Source organism: Cebus imitator, unplaced genomic scaffold, assembly GCF_001604975.1.
Source record: "Cebus imitator isolate Cc_AM_T3 unplaced genomic scaffold, Cebus_imitator-1.0 Scaffold134, whole genome shotgun sequence".
NCBI lineage: Eukaryota > Metazoa > Chordata > Mammalia > Primates > Cebidae > Cebus > Cebus imitator.
Window position 1 is genome coordinate 4812987 of NW_016107449.1, and position 14833 is coordinate 4827819.

The 14833-nt window shown below is 38.9% G+C and overlaps 1 protein-coding gene across 7 annotated transcripts in view; it reads left to right on the plus strand.

The window, feature by feature from the left end:
* Window positions 1-14833, plus strand: part of RALGAPA2 (Ral GTPase activating protein catalytic subunit alpha 2) — a 329247-nt gene that overhangs the window by 216165 nt on the left and 98249 nt on the right. For all 7 annotated transcript variants that reach the window (XM_017541502.2, XM_017541500.2, XM_017541496.2 and 4 more), the window contains one exon: window positions 5673-5831. In XM_017541502.2, the coding sequence (XP_017396991.1) occupies window positions 5673-5831 (159 nt within the window). The remainder of the gene's footprint in view (window positions 1-5672; window positions 5832-14833) is intronic.

The following is a 14833-nucleotide window of genomic DNA, read 5'->3' on the forward strand; positions in this document are numbered from 1 at the left end:
CATGGATGACTTTAAAAGGTTTGAGACCTTAGTGGAGAAAAGTCACTGCACATGTAGCAGAAATAGCAAGAGAACTGGAAATAGAAGTAGAGACTAAAGATGTATCTGAATTACTCCAATGTCATGATAAAATTTTGACTGGACGAAGAGTTGCTTCTTATGAATAAGCAAAGAAAAGTGGTTTCTTGAGAAGGAATCTGTTCTCAGTGAATATGCTGTGAACACTGTTGAAATGACAACAGAGGACTTAGAATATTCTATAAACTTAGTTGGTAAAGCAGTGACAGGGTTTGAGAGGATTATTCCAATTTCGAAAGAGGTTCTACTGTGCTCAAAATGCTGTCAGACACCATCACACGCTCCAGGTAATTCTTCCATGAAAGGAAGAGTGAATCAATATGGCAATTTCATTGTCTTATTTTATGAAATTTCCACAGCCACCCCAGCCTTCAGTAACCACCACCCTGATCAGTCAGCAGCTACCAGCATCAAGGCAAAACCGTGTACCAGCAAAAAAATATTACAACTCACTGAAGACTCAGATAATCATTAGCATTTTTTAGCAATAAAAGATTTTTAAATTAATATATGTATGTTAAGAAATAATGCTATAGTGCATTTAGTAGACTATAGTAAATGTAAGTTTTATGCACACTGCTTTCCCAGTGCACACACAAGTTTGTGTGATTTGCTTTATTGCAATATTTGCAATATCTATATTTGCAATATTTAAAAAACACCTGTTGCAGATATGTCCAGAACCAAGCCTGTAATATCTCTGAGGTGTGCCTGTATATGATGGTCAGCAGTGCATGTGAAACATCAGAACTCGAGTCACGGCCCAATGACAGACAACTTTCATAGTGATCAAGTGTCTCAGACATACAAAACACATTTGCATTCAAAAACTCAGCAGCCTTTTCCTCTCCTACCCCAGCATGCTATAATGACTTCCTGGGGGTGGCAGTACTGCAGCCAGAAGAGCTGACCACGTGCTGGTTCCCACAGACCTTGGAGGAGCTGCCTCAGTGTTGGGTTTTGATGGCTGCCCTGGCCGTAGAGCTCTCAGGAAAGGGAACTCTGCCCTCCAAGAGTTCACCAGGATCTCAGAGTCTAATGTAGCTTACCAGGACCCTAAGCTGGGCTTACACATCTTTTTTATTTGCAGTACATTGTATATTGTTTCTGCTTTGCAAATGTGTCACCATATTCTATAATTTTCTTATGACTGAGAATTATTTTTTGAAAAGATAAAATTTCCATATAAAATTTTTTAAATTATTTCTTAAGTAAAGTAGAACTGTTTTTTTCTTTTTGAGAAAAGACATGTTATCTTGATAAGATGCCATGCTATAAATAATGTTCTAAGGCTTGGCCTGGTTTAAAGATTCCCTACTGTAATAATCAAAATTCAACTGATACCTTTTGCAGCTCTAAGATTTAGCATCATTAATGATAAACTCTCTTTATCAGATATCTCACAGCTAGACTAAAAATCAGTCACAGTAACAGCAGCCCACAGTTCCTTGTCTTATTCTAACTAAATTGTCCCTAACAGCTTAAAAATGAGCTGCAAAATTCTAAAGTGATTCATGCTCTCTTCTGCCCCTATCATGGGGGGACTTTTTCAATTCTGCAATCCGGTTGCAACCCCATACTGAACTCTTGATCCTTCACTGCAGAAATTTGTTAGCTCCAGCTAGATTAGATTTTTCACAGCTAATCTAACTGCTGTAGGGGTTTGCAGAGTGGGGACAGAGCTGTGCTATTGGATTTGTCCAATTCATTTGACTCCAGGACTATAATTGCACTTATGTCTTACAAGGCTTTTATAGCCTCAGGCTGGCCAGGCACATAAAAAACAAATTGGCAGTGATACAGTATGAGTGAAATGGGATGAAAGGCCCACATTATCAGTCTCCAGGCAGCGCTGTTCTGGCAGGAAGTTTCTTGGTTAATTTACAAATAAAACTTAGATTTTAGGATGGGCACACTGTCAGCTGAACAATGGGGATGTCAGGCCTGACTATTACTTAGTAAAAGTAGCAGCCGGGCCCACTGAGGAGCAGGAATTCTTCAATCAAACAGACGACTCCTTCTGGAGCCAGCTGGCGATGTAATGCAATTAGTCGGGAAAGGAGGTCAGCCTATTAGGTGTGTACCATGACCAGTGTCACCAGTGGCGTGCAGCCCGGCAGCAGCAACAGACAGAATAGCTTAGGCAAAGGGACTTTAAAACTCTGTTAGGACGAGAAATTGTGGGGCATGGGATTGATTTCTTAAGACTTAAAATCCGAGCATTTGTTCAGAGCCTGAAAAGTATCCAGGCATTCTGGAGCCTGTCGTGCAGTTGAAGGAGTAGCTGACATAAACACCGGCTCCATTCCAGGAAACTCATCGTTCTTCCCCAGTTACACAGGAGTCAGATCAGCCTGACTTGTGTGTACTCACTAAACTCACTGGTGGATTTCTAATTTGAGGGACTCTAATCACAGTTCTCCAATACTCACAAAATGATGTCTCTATGATAGACTCTTTTTTAAGTTGGCCAACACTTTGAGGTGTCCAGAGTATTCCATACGTTCTAACATGGTTGATATGTTAGATGAATTTTATTGACATGCCCAGATGAATTTTATTTATTTTACCTACCTGTTTTCTTATAGGCCAAAGAAGGCATATTTTTGCCCTTTGCTCCAGATTTATCAGCCAGGTGCTCCCACGGCCTTAGCTTTTAGTTTTGTGATTTAGCTAATTTAACTGTGACGTATCCAGAAGTCTGAGTCACGTGCCACTGAAAACAGCTTTGAGATGATGAATATCATATCATTACCACAAAGACAGCTCTTCCTTAATTACAGAATTGCCACACTGGGAGGTTGGGTCTATTAATGTGAAACTACCCTCCCTTTTGTAGTTCTGAGAATTCAGACGCAAGTAAAATTAAGAGAGACTTACTTAGGTTGTATTATTGAGTAACCCAATTTGAAATTGGAAAGTAACTACAAAATTTCAATAATCATGGTTAATGTTTTGCAACTAATATTTGTGGATCAAAAGGAACTATCGCAGAAACTAGAGTGCCAACATGGGGTAGTGGCAGCACGTTTGAGGGGTGTTTAGTAGGTGAGCTGTTTCCATTCAGACATTTGTGCAAGCATTATACCAAGGGACCCAGAGTCACCCTGAAGCTGGCTGTCTTTGCAGGGTGAGGGCTGTAGGTGTGAGGTCTGGGACTGCCCCATTTCTCACAATTACCTTCTGCAGGTCTAAATTCCCCCTACAGTTCCAGTTAGATACTATTCATATTTCCCTGAAAACATACCTGTATTAGGTTTTGGTGATGCTGGCTACCACGTTTTCACTCCAAAAGAACTGAATTTTAGGAGTGCATTGTAATGTCTTTGCATGTTTTATTAAAAAGGAAAAAGGAAAAGAAAAGCTATAGCAAAGATAGGAATGGAGAAGTGTAGAGAGATGTTCAGCACTACTGGAAGGCCCGGTGTTGTATTTTGTTTAAAACTATTTATATAAAGGGTTTGCTATACGTTTTGCCGCTATTCTTTTACCTTTATATTGGAAGAGGGAAGGAAAAAATGATGTACTGGGTAATTTTGCTTTTAGAAAGTTGTAGATGCCATTAAATTGTTCTGGATCATTGTGACTTGTGCTCAGCGCCCACAGTTGCATTTGTCCCAGAGACCACATTCAGACACAGTTGAATCATGCATCCCTCAGTATAGGTACAATGGCACAGGCACAGGTCCCTTTTTAAATAATTGGCCTGTACAGTCGTTCCCAGAAGTATGAGAGAGTGAAGAATAAACAGGCCTTGCAGCAAATGAGCTTCCTTTTGTAACCTTACAAATGGAAAAAAAGGCTATGTTGGGGTTGCCTCAGATTTTCTTTTTGTGGTCAAATAGTCTAAAGAAAACTATATTTATGCTAACATGTTTTAAATACATAGTATTCCAGAAAATCTTTTTTAAAAATACTTTAAGACAAAACTAAAAACATTAGATTTGACATGTCTCTATTTTATTAAACTGCTTCTGAATTTAGTCATTTTTAATGTTCATCTGTTAGATAAGGAAGCAAGAAATACTTATTCATGGTGCCAGAGAGCATCCTTCTGCTGTTCCATGTGAGAGAATGAGAATCTCGAATTCCCAGAAGGTGTCAGAGGGCCTCACCAGCCTTTGTGGTTTCAGAACTTCAGTTCTGGTCAACCTTTTAATCATTTTTTTTTTTTCAGACGGAGCTTCGCTCTTGTTACCCAGGCTGCAGTGCAATGGCGCGATCTCAGCTCACTGCAACCTCTGCCTCCTGGGTTCAGGCAATTCTCCTGCCTCAGCCTCCTAAGTAGCTGGGATTACAGGCACACGCCACCATGCCCAGCTAATTTTTTGTATCTTTAGTAGAGACGGGGTTTCACCATGTTGACCAGGATGGTCTCGATCTCTTGACCTCGTAATCCACTCGCCTCGGCCTCCCAAAGTGCTGGGATTACAGGTGTGAGGCACCACACCCAGCCCAACATTTTAATCTTTATAATCTAGTTTCTTCTAGTCACACTTTGATACTTTGTCACTTAAATGATTTTGTATGCAGCTTTCTCCATCTTGAGGTGGCATAGTCATCGTGCAGGAGATTTATCAAGGGCGTTCTTACACCTGACAGAGCCTAGGCCTGGAAGAACTTTCAAGGGGTCTGGTTTTGGAGATCCTTCTAGTAAGGCCTCCTCAAAGAGGCCAGGGGTCTGTGATTTGCTTTTGTTCTTTACAGCCTCTTTGTATATAAGATGATGAAACAAGTGGGCTACACTACTGAACAATAACAATAAAGTAACTTTGGGTGCAGGCTTAGGTAGCCTTGAAACAGTGGAAATTGCCCTGAGTTGGAAGCCCCAGTGCATGTCCCCAGGCCCACTTTGCCACTGCTGCTCAGGCATCCTCAGGTAGGTGGTGCCTTCACTTTCCTGATTGCCTATTTCCTTTTTGTACAATAAGATGAAGATGATGTCATCTACCTTAGAGAGTTAGTGGGAAGATTAAGGGAGACAATATGTGTGAACATGCTTTCTATACCGTAAGCACTCTTTAAATGCTAAGTAGGAGTGTTATCAGACTTAAGCAATAGTTATTCATTTCCTAAGCAAAGGTAATTTTATACATCCTTTTCTTAAAGGTTTGTTACAAATCTAGTTTCTTATACATTTGGTAACAATTGTGTTGTAATGGCTTATGTTCTCTTGTTCATATTCTTATTTTCATAATAACCATTGAATTACGAGTCTCATAAAGGACAACTGCAATGTGAAATAAAAGACATGTTAATAATTGTTTAGAAACATATTCACCAATACAAAGCATAGGACTCTGATGCAGGAGTAAAATTCTGTTTTTTACAGAAATAAATTCTTACAAAGGCCTCAGCCCCATCCAGTCGTAATGTGCCTACGAAGCTTGCTTGCCTTACCTTGGTACCAATGACAGGCTATGTTTTTATATACTTGTGCTTTTTAAAATCCTCATAGAAGACATCAGTGTTGTAGCATTTTTTGGTAGTGAATTCTTTTGGCCTTTGAGTTTTATAATTCAATTTGTAAGCCACGACCCCTCATAAACTGCTGTTATCACCCTGATTAATAAAGAGCCAATTTGCTGTTGCAGCTTCGTCACTTGGGGAATGACGAAGTCCATATCGTCTGGTCTGAACACTCCAGAGACTACCGCAGAGGTATTATCCCAACTGCCTTTGGAGATGTTTCAATCATTATTTACCCAATGAAGAATCACATGTTCTTCATCGCAATAACGAAGAAACCTGAGGTATGTTTTCATTGCATTGTTACACTGACTCATACAGCATTTGCCATGTAATTCACTGACACTGACAATCAGTAATTTAAGTATGTTAAAGGGGACTCTCATCCAATTGTTGAATGTCTTTATGTGCTATATTGCAATTAAATATGAATTGGGATTTTCATAGAATTTTTCATCATGAGCACAAAATTTTATTATCGTATTACTAGGTCTTTTTGGAAATTATAATGTCAAATTTATTCGTTTGTAAATGTTTTAAGTTTCCTAAATTTTGTACTTTTGAAAAATTATAACTTGAAATTTTGGGCATGTTGATTAATAATAAGAGTTGAAGAAACCCCATATCACGTCTAGCATTTTGTGGAGAACTGTGGGTATAGAATCCAACCTTGCCTGGTATACGGGTGCTTGCTGAGCCTGTGACTGTGCTAATGGGGTCAGTCCTGCATGATTGCAGGCATGTCCATGAAGAGGCCAAGCCTCTGGAGCACAGCCCACGTGATGAGTTTCAACAATTGGAGCACCTTGCTGCAGAATCAATTCAGCCATGTCAATTGGTATTGATCATGGGAAGAGCTGGAACAATCCAATGAGCTGTGTGCTGTATAATAAATTGGCTGCAGTTTCGATCCTTTTCATACCTTTAGTGGTGTTTTAGCCATGCTTTATGTAGTGACTGGTTTTTGTTTTAGAATTACTAATAGAAGGTTGTTTTTAAAGTTTTTAAACATTAGTATATTAAGCCATTCCTCAAGAGGAATGATTTTGTGTTTTTCAGCTTGATAATAATTATAATCTTCATTTTCATTTCAAGTTGGTTTCCTGAAGGAGCTGAAAGTTACCCTTCTGAAAACTCTCTTTTAAAGCTTTGAAATAATAGGCAACAGATTTATTGTTCATATTGGGATTTTGACCTGATCTAAAGGGTTAAAGTTGTTAGGATTAAATGAGCTAATAAATAGAAAGTGCTTCAAACAGTGCCTGGTCCAGAGTAAAAGCTACTTAAGTGTTAGCTGGTATTATTATTATTATTGTTGTTATTTTTTGTTGTTACTACTTGGAGAGAGAATACTTAATGAATTCCAAGTTTAACATGCTTATTATTCTCTGAATAAATGCAGTGTGGGTCAACTCCTGAATTCATAAAAGTCCCATTCTGGCTGTTGCAAAGCCTGACATAAAGGGAACCCTCTTTTCTATTCAGGGAACGCAGATGCCAAAAGTAGCTTCATATTAAATATTTGCATCATTTTTGATTCTGATCTCCATGTGCATGAAATTTTCAGTTTTGTGTATGAAAATGGCTCTGAGTGCTAACATTTGTATTTGTCCATGAAGAGCAGTACTTTAAAGAATTAAACTGAAAATTTTAATATTAGGGAACCAGTGAATTTAGTGTCTTGTAGATTTCAAAAATAGGAAATGTGTTTCTTTAATATTTAGTATGGAGTAATTGGCTTTATTAGCTCATTTTCAACATGGTCCTCTAAAATGTCATTTATTGTCCTAAAAAGCCACTTTTATTTTTAAAGTAAATAAAGAGCATACAAGGCATTTTAATTCACTTTATAGAATCAAAGTGATTTTTTCAAAGATAGTACACTTATAATACATGAAAATAATTATTAACATACCTTGTAAGCTTTCTTACAAAATGTTTGTACATTTTATGAATTTGGTTATAAATTCTGACAAGATGAATTGAGTAAATTGCTTTCTTAATATTTTAATTCAAAAAGCCTAAAAGGAAGAAGAGAATAATGGCCAACTGGAAATTTAGTATTATCCTTACATTTAAAGTACAAACCATTACAATGTAATAAAATTAATCCAGACATTTCCAGGGCAAGTGTGGCTGACCTTTTGTTCACCAACCACTGACCCCAGGGTGAATGCAAGAGGCTTGCGGAGGGAAAGTCTGTTTGTTTGGCTTCAGTCCCTGGTATTTAAATTGCATTCCCTAATCAAATGAAAAGGCTGTCCTCTCTATCAGGTTACAGAATCCATGGCAACATTTGGCCTTTTATATCCATAATGTTAGCCTTTTTGTTTGCATCTAAGTAGAGACACCTGGAGCAATGTTAACATTAACCGATTTAGCATTAATAGCTTCATTATATAAGAATTTCTGATCAGATAGCTGTTACTTTTGTTATATTGCTTCAGCTTGTATTGTTGTCATTTTTTATCTCCCTGCTTGGCAACCAGGCAATGATTTGCAAATTTTTTTTGTCTTGATTAATTAAGCAATATAATTATCAGTAACCGTGATGCAGTCTTTGCTCAACAAAGCTTCTGAGAGAAAACAATGGTAAGTCTGTTAGTATGAATGCATTCCACGCGTCCCAGATGCATGAGGATATTATGGACAATGAGGGGAAAGGCCGCCTGTGAGCGAGGACAAAGGGTGCCACGCAGACTCGACACACTGCACATACCGCCAGGGACATGCTGCGGGCTCCCTGGGACACAGACGCCTCGTTAGATTACAGCTAGTCAGCAGAGATTAATTCTTAGCCATTTGGTGCAGTAATTTACCCATTCCCCAGCCTTTTAACTAGTGCTTCTTACTGTGGAAGGGAAGGCTTTGTACTCATAAGGTTTATTTAACCTTGCCCACTTTTAGGGATCTCCACCAAAATCATTATTTTTTTTTCTTAGAAATTGTAATGACACAGCTGCTTGAAGTTAAGGAATATTCCTTTTGGAGGACAGGATATGTATAAGTTTCTGAAAATGTAGGTAGATCAAAGGTATTCTTTTAGCACCTGTATATTTCATCTGAACATAGTATGACTCTGTAGTCTAAGTACATTTATTTTACTGTTCTCTGGGCAGCCATACTTCTCTAAGAATAATTTTAATCCTTTTTTGGGAGGAAAAAAAAACCTCATCAGTACACAAAAGTCTTGCTCATTGGATAGAGTCATGCATATTCAAATTGTACTTTCATTCACTTGGCCTCATTAATAGCGTATGTAATAATGTAGGGCTATTTGTAATACAAGCTTACAGGCAGCATTGCTTCCAAGTCCTTTGAAATTTAACATATTTCGCTTTTTCATTCCATACACCTCCCTTAAATATACAAATTATGTGCCTGGCAGAATCCGCCTCCTCTTAATAATACACAGCATTTGTGAATGGTATGTTGAAGAAGTGTGGGTGTGCTTGTGTGAGAGCATAAAACCCTCTCATCTCAGAGGGCCTGTTCACTTCTTGAGCTTTGTATTGAACTCCTTTTTTTCACTAAATTAAAAAAAAAAAATCAGTGTGCTTAGCAGCATCATTTCATTGTTAAATTACTTTCGAAATAAGTCCATCTCCACAAATATTGACACAATAGTTCTTTGGCTATAGAAAAGAAATGTGTTATTGTTAGACTTATGTTTTTTCCAGCTTTTATTACTAAGTCAGCAGTCAAGGAAAGACTTGCATATAGAGCAGAATGTGAGTAATTCAAAGGGTTTGTTAAAATGCCCGATTTGTTCTTCAGAAACGTAATTCATAGAGCCTCCACACTGTAGTGAGTACCCACACTGCTTTCCCTCCCTTTCAGTATCTGGAAAGTAATACTGGTGGTCAAAGTGTTTGCCTTTAGAAATTTTTGAAGGTAAGTTTTAGTGGTTTGGGCAAGTTTGTTTCCAGGCATAGTAGTGATTGATAGTGACCAGTTACCAGAGGATAGATGTTCAGAAGCAGCCTTGAGCAGGAGCAGTTGAGACAAGAGGAAGTTTTGGTGAAGCGTCCTCCTGTTCACCTCAACCAGAGTGTCCCTTTTGTAAATGGGCAACATGCTAATGTCCTCTGAACTCTACTTACTCAGCCCTGGTACATATGGGCATGGAGAAAAAAATGATAATGATTTAGTCATTTCTGAAAAGCATAGGAGGGAAAGAGTAATAAGACAGGCAATGGGACACCAGAGTTCCAGTTCTAAGCCTACCACATGCTGGTAGGTGTCTTGGGCAGATCTTTCCGTTTCTTTGAACCTTAGCTTCCTCAGCTGTGAAGTGCTGGTTGAGAACCAAGGCTTCTCTGTAGTCCTTTCAGGGATTCTATATGCCTTTTTTGGGCTCCTCTTGTTCCTAGGTGCCTGTACATGATGAATCCTGACTATCAAGTTTCAGCATCATTTGTGAGTGTGTGTGTGTGTGTGTGTGTGTGTGAGAGAGAGAGGGAGAGAGAGAGAGAGAGAGAGAGAGAGAGAGAGAGAGAGTGTGTGTGTGTGTGTGTGTGTGTGTGTGTGTGTGTTCCTACATCCCTTTTCAGGGTGACATCTAGCCCAGGACCTATGCCTGGAACAGGTGCCCAGAAATGCTGGGAAAGGCTGATATGCCAGAAGTTACAAGAGCATTTGTACATGGGAGGCTGAAAGGAGCCTAGGATTGGCATTGAGTTTGACAGGAAATCTTTTAAGCGTACTAGTTTGGCCTCACAGTATAGGGAGTGTGTTTGACTTTGTAACATGGTTATGTAAATTTCTTTCTTTTTATTTATTTGTGCAGTTTTCTTAAATATTTATCCTAGTCTCAACCAACTAACCTGTTTAAGAGTAAATCATGCCCTTTAAAATACTCTGGGAAATTCCCAGAGAAAGTATATTGGTAACCTTTGAATTTACAAAGAATTATTTATTTGGAAAAGATCATTGAAAATACCAAACAACCAGAATGTACTAAAATATGTATTAAATGGATTACTACATTATGTTCTGTTTGGATAATTTGTTATTATTGTTATCGGCATTATTTTTAGTAAAGGAATGACATTGAGAACTATGTGAAAAGGCATCTGTCATTTGCAGATGTTAAATTAAAATCAAATTTCTTCTCTAATTCATTCCACTTCTAATTAGAGGAATTCCCTGGATACAAGGATTTGTATTATTCCTTTTGTTCAGTTTTTGAAAGACTGAGTCACCCACGAGCAGTTGCTAAAGAATACTAAAGAACATTTATTTATACAATAAGCCATGCTGCAGATGGAAGAAAATCTATAGCCTGCTATTATTAACTCTTAGCTGCTGTTTTATCTTTCACAACAATTTGGCTTTTTAGACTTTCTTCTCAATTGATTTTCCTCAAAAGTTGATGTTGTTTCCCTTTAAGTTGGTCTTTGCATATACATCTTCCTCTTTTTTGCTTCATCCTCTCTCCTTTGGCCAGCCAGAGCCAGCCTGTGCAACTGCATACCACATGGCAAATGGTAGCGTAAGAAAGCAAAGCAGCTCTCATTCTCTGCCTCTGAACCACTCAATAGGAGGGGCCTTTTGGCTCAAGAGACAGCACGATCCCCAAACTCGTCGGCATGTGACTTCCAGGTTCCTGCACACAGGTGCACACACTGTTAGCCACTCAGCCCAGCAAGGAGGATGGACATCTGGAACACACTGAACTTCTGTGCAAGGGAAACAGCACTCATTGCCCCAGAATCAGAGAGTTTATCTTTTCAGTAGTATTTTCTGTGCTATACTTGAAATGTATTAGTTTTTTGTTGTTGGGTTTTTTGCTCTTTTTTTTTTTCATGAATATTTTCATTACAAGTCCACCTCACCTATTACTGGACTGCTTTTACTGTAAGCCATAAGAGGAAGTACACTTATTTTTTTATATAGAATATTTTTTAAATAAATTTTTTGAAGTGTGGTGTTACTAAAGATAGAAGAAAAGGTTATTCTTTCTTATTTTCTTATTTGTTTCTTATTAGAACTTGGCAACACGAATCATCTTAGACTATGAGTAGGTCCTTGATTTTCCTTTTTGGAATGGAAACGCCTGCATTTTCTACCAGTACTATCATAGAGAGAAAGCTCATTATTAGTCACCCCTGTAGAACTAACAGTCTCATCCTTCTTGGCTCCCATTTGAATTCTCACAGATCTGACTGCTTCCTCTGTGCAGTAGACACTGATATCAAAACAGCTTTGCCCAATCTTCACAGTTTTAAAATTTTTGTATTTTAATTGTGGAAACTTTTCCTCAAACCCACCAAACAGAACTGTGGCAGTGGAAGAAGGCTACTCAGGATCCTAAGGCCACTCCCGTCACCCTCTCCCCTGGCCTTTCATGCATCTCCATGAAGCAAAACACAGATGGTCACAAAAGACCTTATTCTAGAAATATAGAAAGGGGCAACAGACTTGGTTAATGCCCAGGAATCAGTCCCTAGGGAGTGGGAGTCCTTCTTTCAGTCAAGAAGGCAACATCTATCTGTTGAGGCTGCTTCATGACAGGTACTGTGTCAAGGGCTGAGGGTCCCACTCTCCTGGAATCTAAATTTTAGTAAGGGAGATGGCCAGTAAATAAATAAATAAATAAATAAATGGTTTAGCCAGAGTCTTTTTTTTTTTTTAATAGGAATATGTGTTTCAAAGTAAAGCAAAGCAGAGTGATAGAATGGGCAGGAGGGAGCCTGCTTTAATTCAGATAGGGAGGTGTCTGGTTTCCAATTCAGCATGTAGGGAGCCTGATGGTCATCACTCCCATCCTTACAGCAAGAAAAAGAACAAGCTGACGATCCATCAGAGAATTGAAGTGGCCAGGCAAACTCCTGTCCCTAAAGTTAGAGAGACAGACAGGCAGATACAGAGAATCACAGCTTATCAGAACAGAAGCCCGGGAGCAGAAACCTCTGGGAAACCAATACCACAGCAGGAATACTTAAATTATAATTTGCCAGTTGCAGGAGGCTTAGTGTGGACAATGTGAGAGTTAAATAGGGTCAAGTGCGGCTGGCTCACAATCCCCCACGCTTTCGTGAGTTTTACCTCTAGGATACCTGCCAGGTTCAAAACTGGAGGAAAATCCCCTCTCTTTGGCAGAAAAGGGGAGAAGGCAGCCATTTGGAAATACAGTTGACCTTTGAGCATCATTGGTTTGAACTGTGTGGGTCCGCTTACCCATAGATGTTTTTCAACCATACGCATGGTGTCCAGAAACCAGTTTTTTTCCCTTTTAGCCTCTCATTTTTATCTTTCATTATTTCTAGCCTGGCACTTGATTCTCTCGTTCTTCATTAGAACTTCGATTGTCTAAGATTTACTTATAGGAACTTATTAGAACTGTGGGAAAAACATGTTGTTTGTAGTTCTAATGAAATGCCTCCAAGAAGCTCTGTCTTCCTAAGTCCGTATACAATATTTGTGGGAAACAAAACCCATGCAAATGGAGGGCTGACTTTTAGTATTTGTGGGCTAATTTCAGGAATTAAGTATGCTTGGATTTTGACATGCACAGGGATAGGGCATTCGTTCTGGAGCCAGTCGCTCTCGTATACCTAGGGATCCCTGTATGCCTAAAGTATTTTGTTGTTATTAACAAAGTCTGCCCTCAAGAGAAACTTTTTTTTTGTCGAGGGAGCCGAATCTGGCTCTCTCACCCAGGCTAGAGTGCAGTAGCACGATCTTGGCTCACTGCAACTCCCACCTCTAGGGCTTAAGCAATCCTCTGTCCTCAGCCTCCTGAGTAGCTGGGACTAAAGGTGTATGCCATCTTACCTAGCTAAGTTTTGTTTTTGTTTTGTTTTGCTTTTTAAGAAATGGAATTTCACTGCGTTATCCAGGCTGGTCTCAAAATCCTGAGCTCAAGTGATTCACTCACCTCAGCCTTTCAAAGTGCTGAGATTACAGGCATGGAGCCACTGTGCTCAGCCAAGAGAAACTATTTTAACACAGCCTGTCTGACCTGGGGGAAGGGAAACACCACCAACTCCCTCTGCTCTTCCTGTCTCATCTAAGTTGGGATTGGAAGGAGACAAGAAAACAAAACTGAGAAGCACTTTTGAAGGTCACAGTCTAGGGTCACAGGCTCACTGAAAGACTGAAACCTAATCCTAGGACTGCAGAATGCTTCCTCTTCCCCATACGTACTACTGTATCAGGAGGGCTTTTGTGTAATAACAGGGAGTACAGCTGAAAGAACTGTACATCCTAGATCTTATTTAAGTTCTGTAAGAAAGCCTAGAAATAACATGGGAAATAAAAGCAAGGTCATCCAAAGAAATTTTAACCTCCGACATCTACAGCTATGGAAAACAAGAAACAGGGCCTGTTAACCAGATAAACATAAAACCCCACATTTAAAGCTTGATTACTTCAGTTCATTTTACCCAATACATCATGTGTAGCTTTCAACAAAATATATAAGGCATACTAAAAGGCAAAAGGAACAATTCTAAGAAACACAGCAGGCATCAAAACCAGACTCAAATATGACAGAGACTTTAGAATTACCAGATTGGCTATTTAAAATAACTGATTAATATGCTAAGGATACTAATGGAAAAAGTGGACAGCATACAAGAAGAGATGTCTCATGTAAGTAGAGAGATAGAGACTCCAAGAAATAATTAAAATGAAATGCTAGAAACCAAAAACCCTGTGGCAGAAACAAAGAATACCTGATGGGCTCATCAGCATAACTGGGCATGGCCAAGGAGAGAAATTGTGAGCCTGAGGATATCAGTAGAAACGGTGAAAGTGGAATGCAAAGAGGAGAAAAGTTTGAAAAAACATCTGAACAGAACTTCCAAGACCTGAATGACAATCACAAAAGATGTAATGACATACAATGAGAATACAAGGAAGAGAAAGGAGAAGAAATGTTGGAAATTCTCATAACTGAGAATTTTTAAAAATTAATGACAGATCCAGGAAGCCCAGGAACATCAAGCAGAATAAATACCAAAATATCTACACCTAGACACATACAAAGAACAGAAAACCAAAAACGAAGAGAAAATCTTAAAAGGGGCCAGAGAGCTCCTATGATGGCACCAATAGCTACAGAAGAGTAAGAGTAATAAGTAGGACTTTTCTTCAGAAACTGAAGAATCAAGAAAAGAGTGGCGTAATATATTCAAAGTGTTGAAACTGGAAAAAGTAAGCCTACCTAGAATTCTGTATCTAGAGAAGTTACTGTTCAAAAGTGAAGGAGAAAGACCTTCTCAGACAAAAGTTGAGGGAATATGTGATTAGTAGACCTGCCTTTCCTTCATCATCAAAA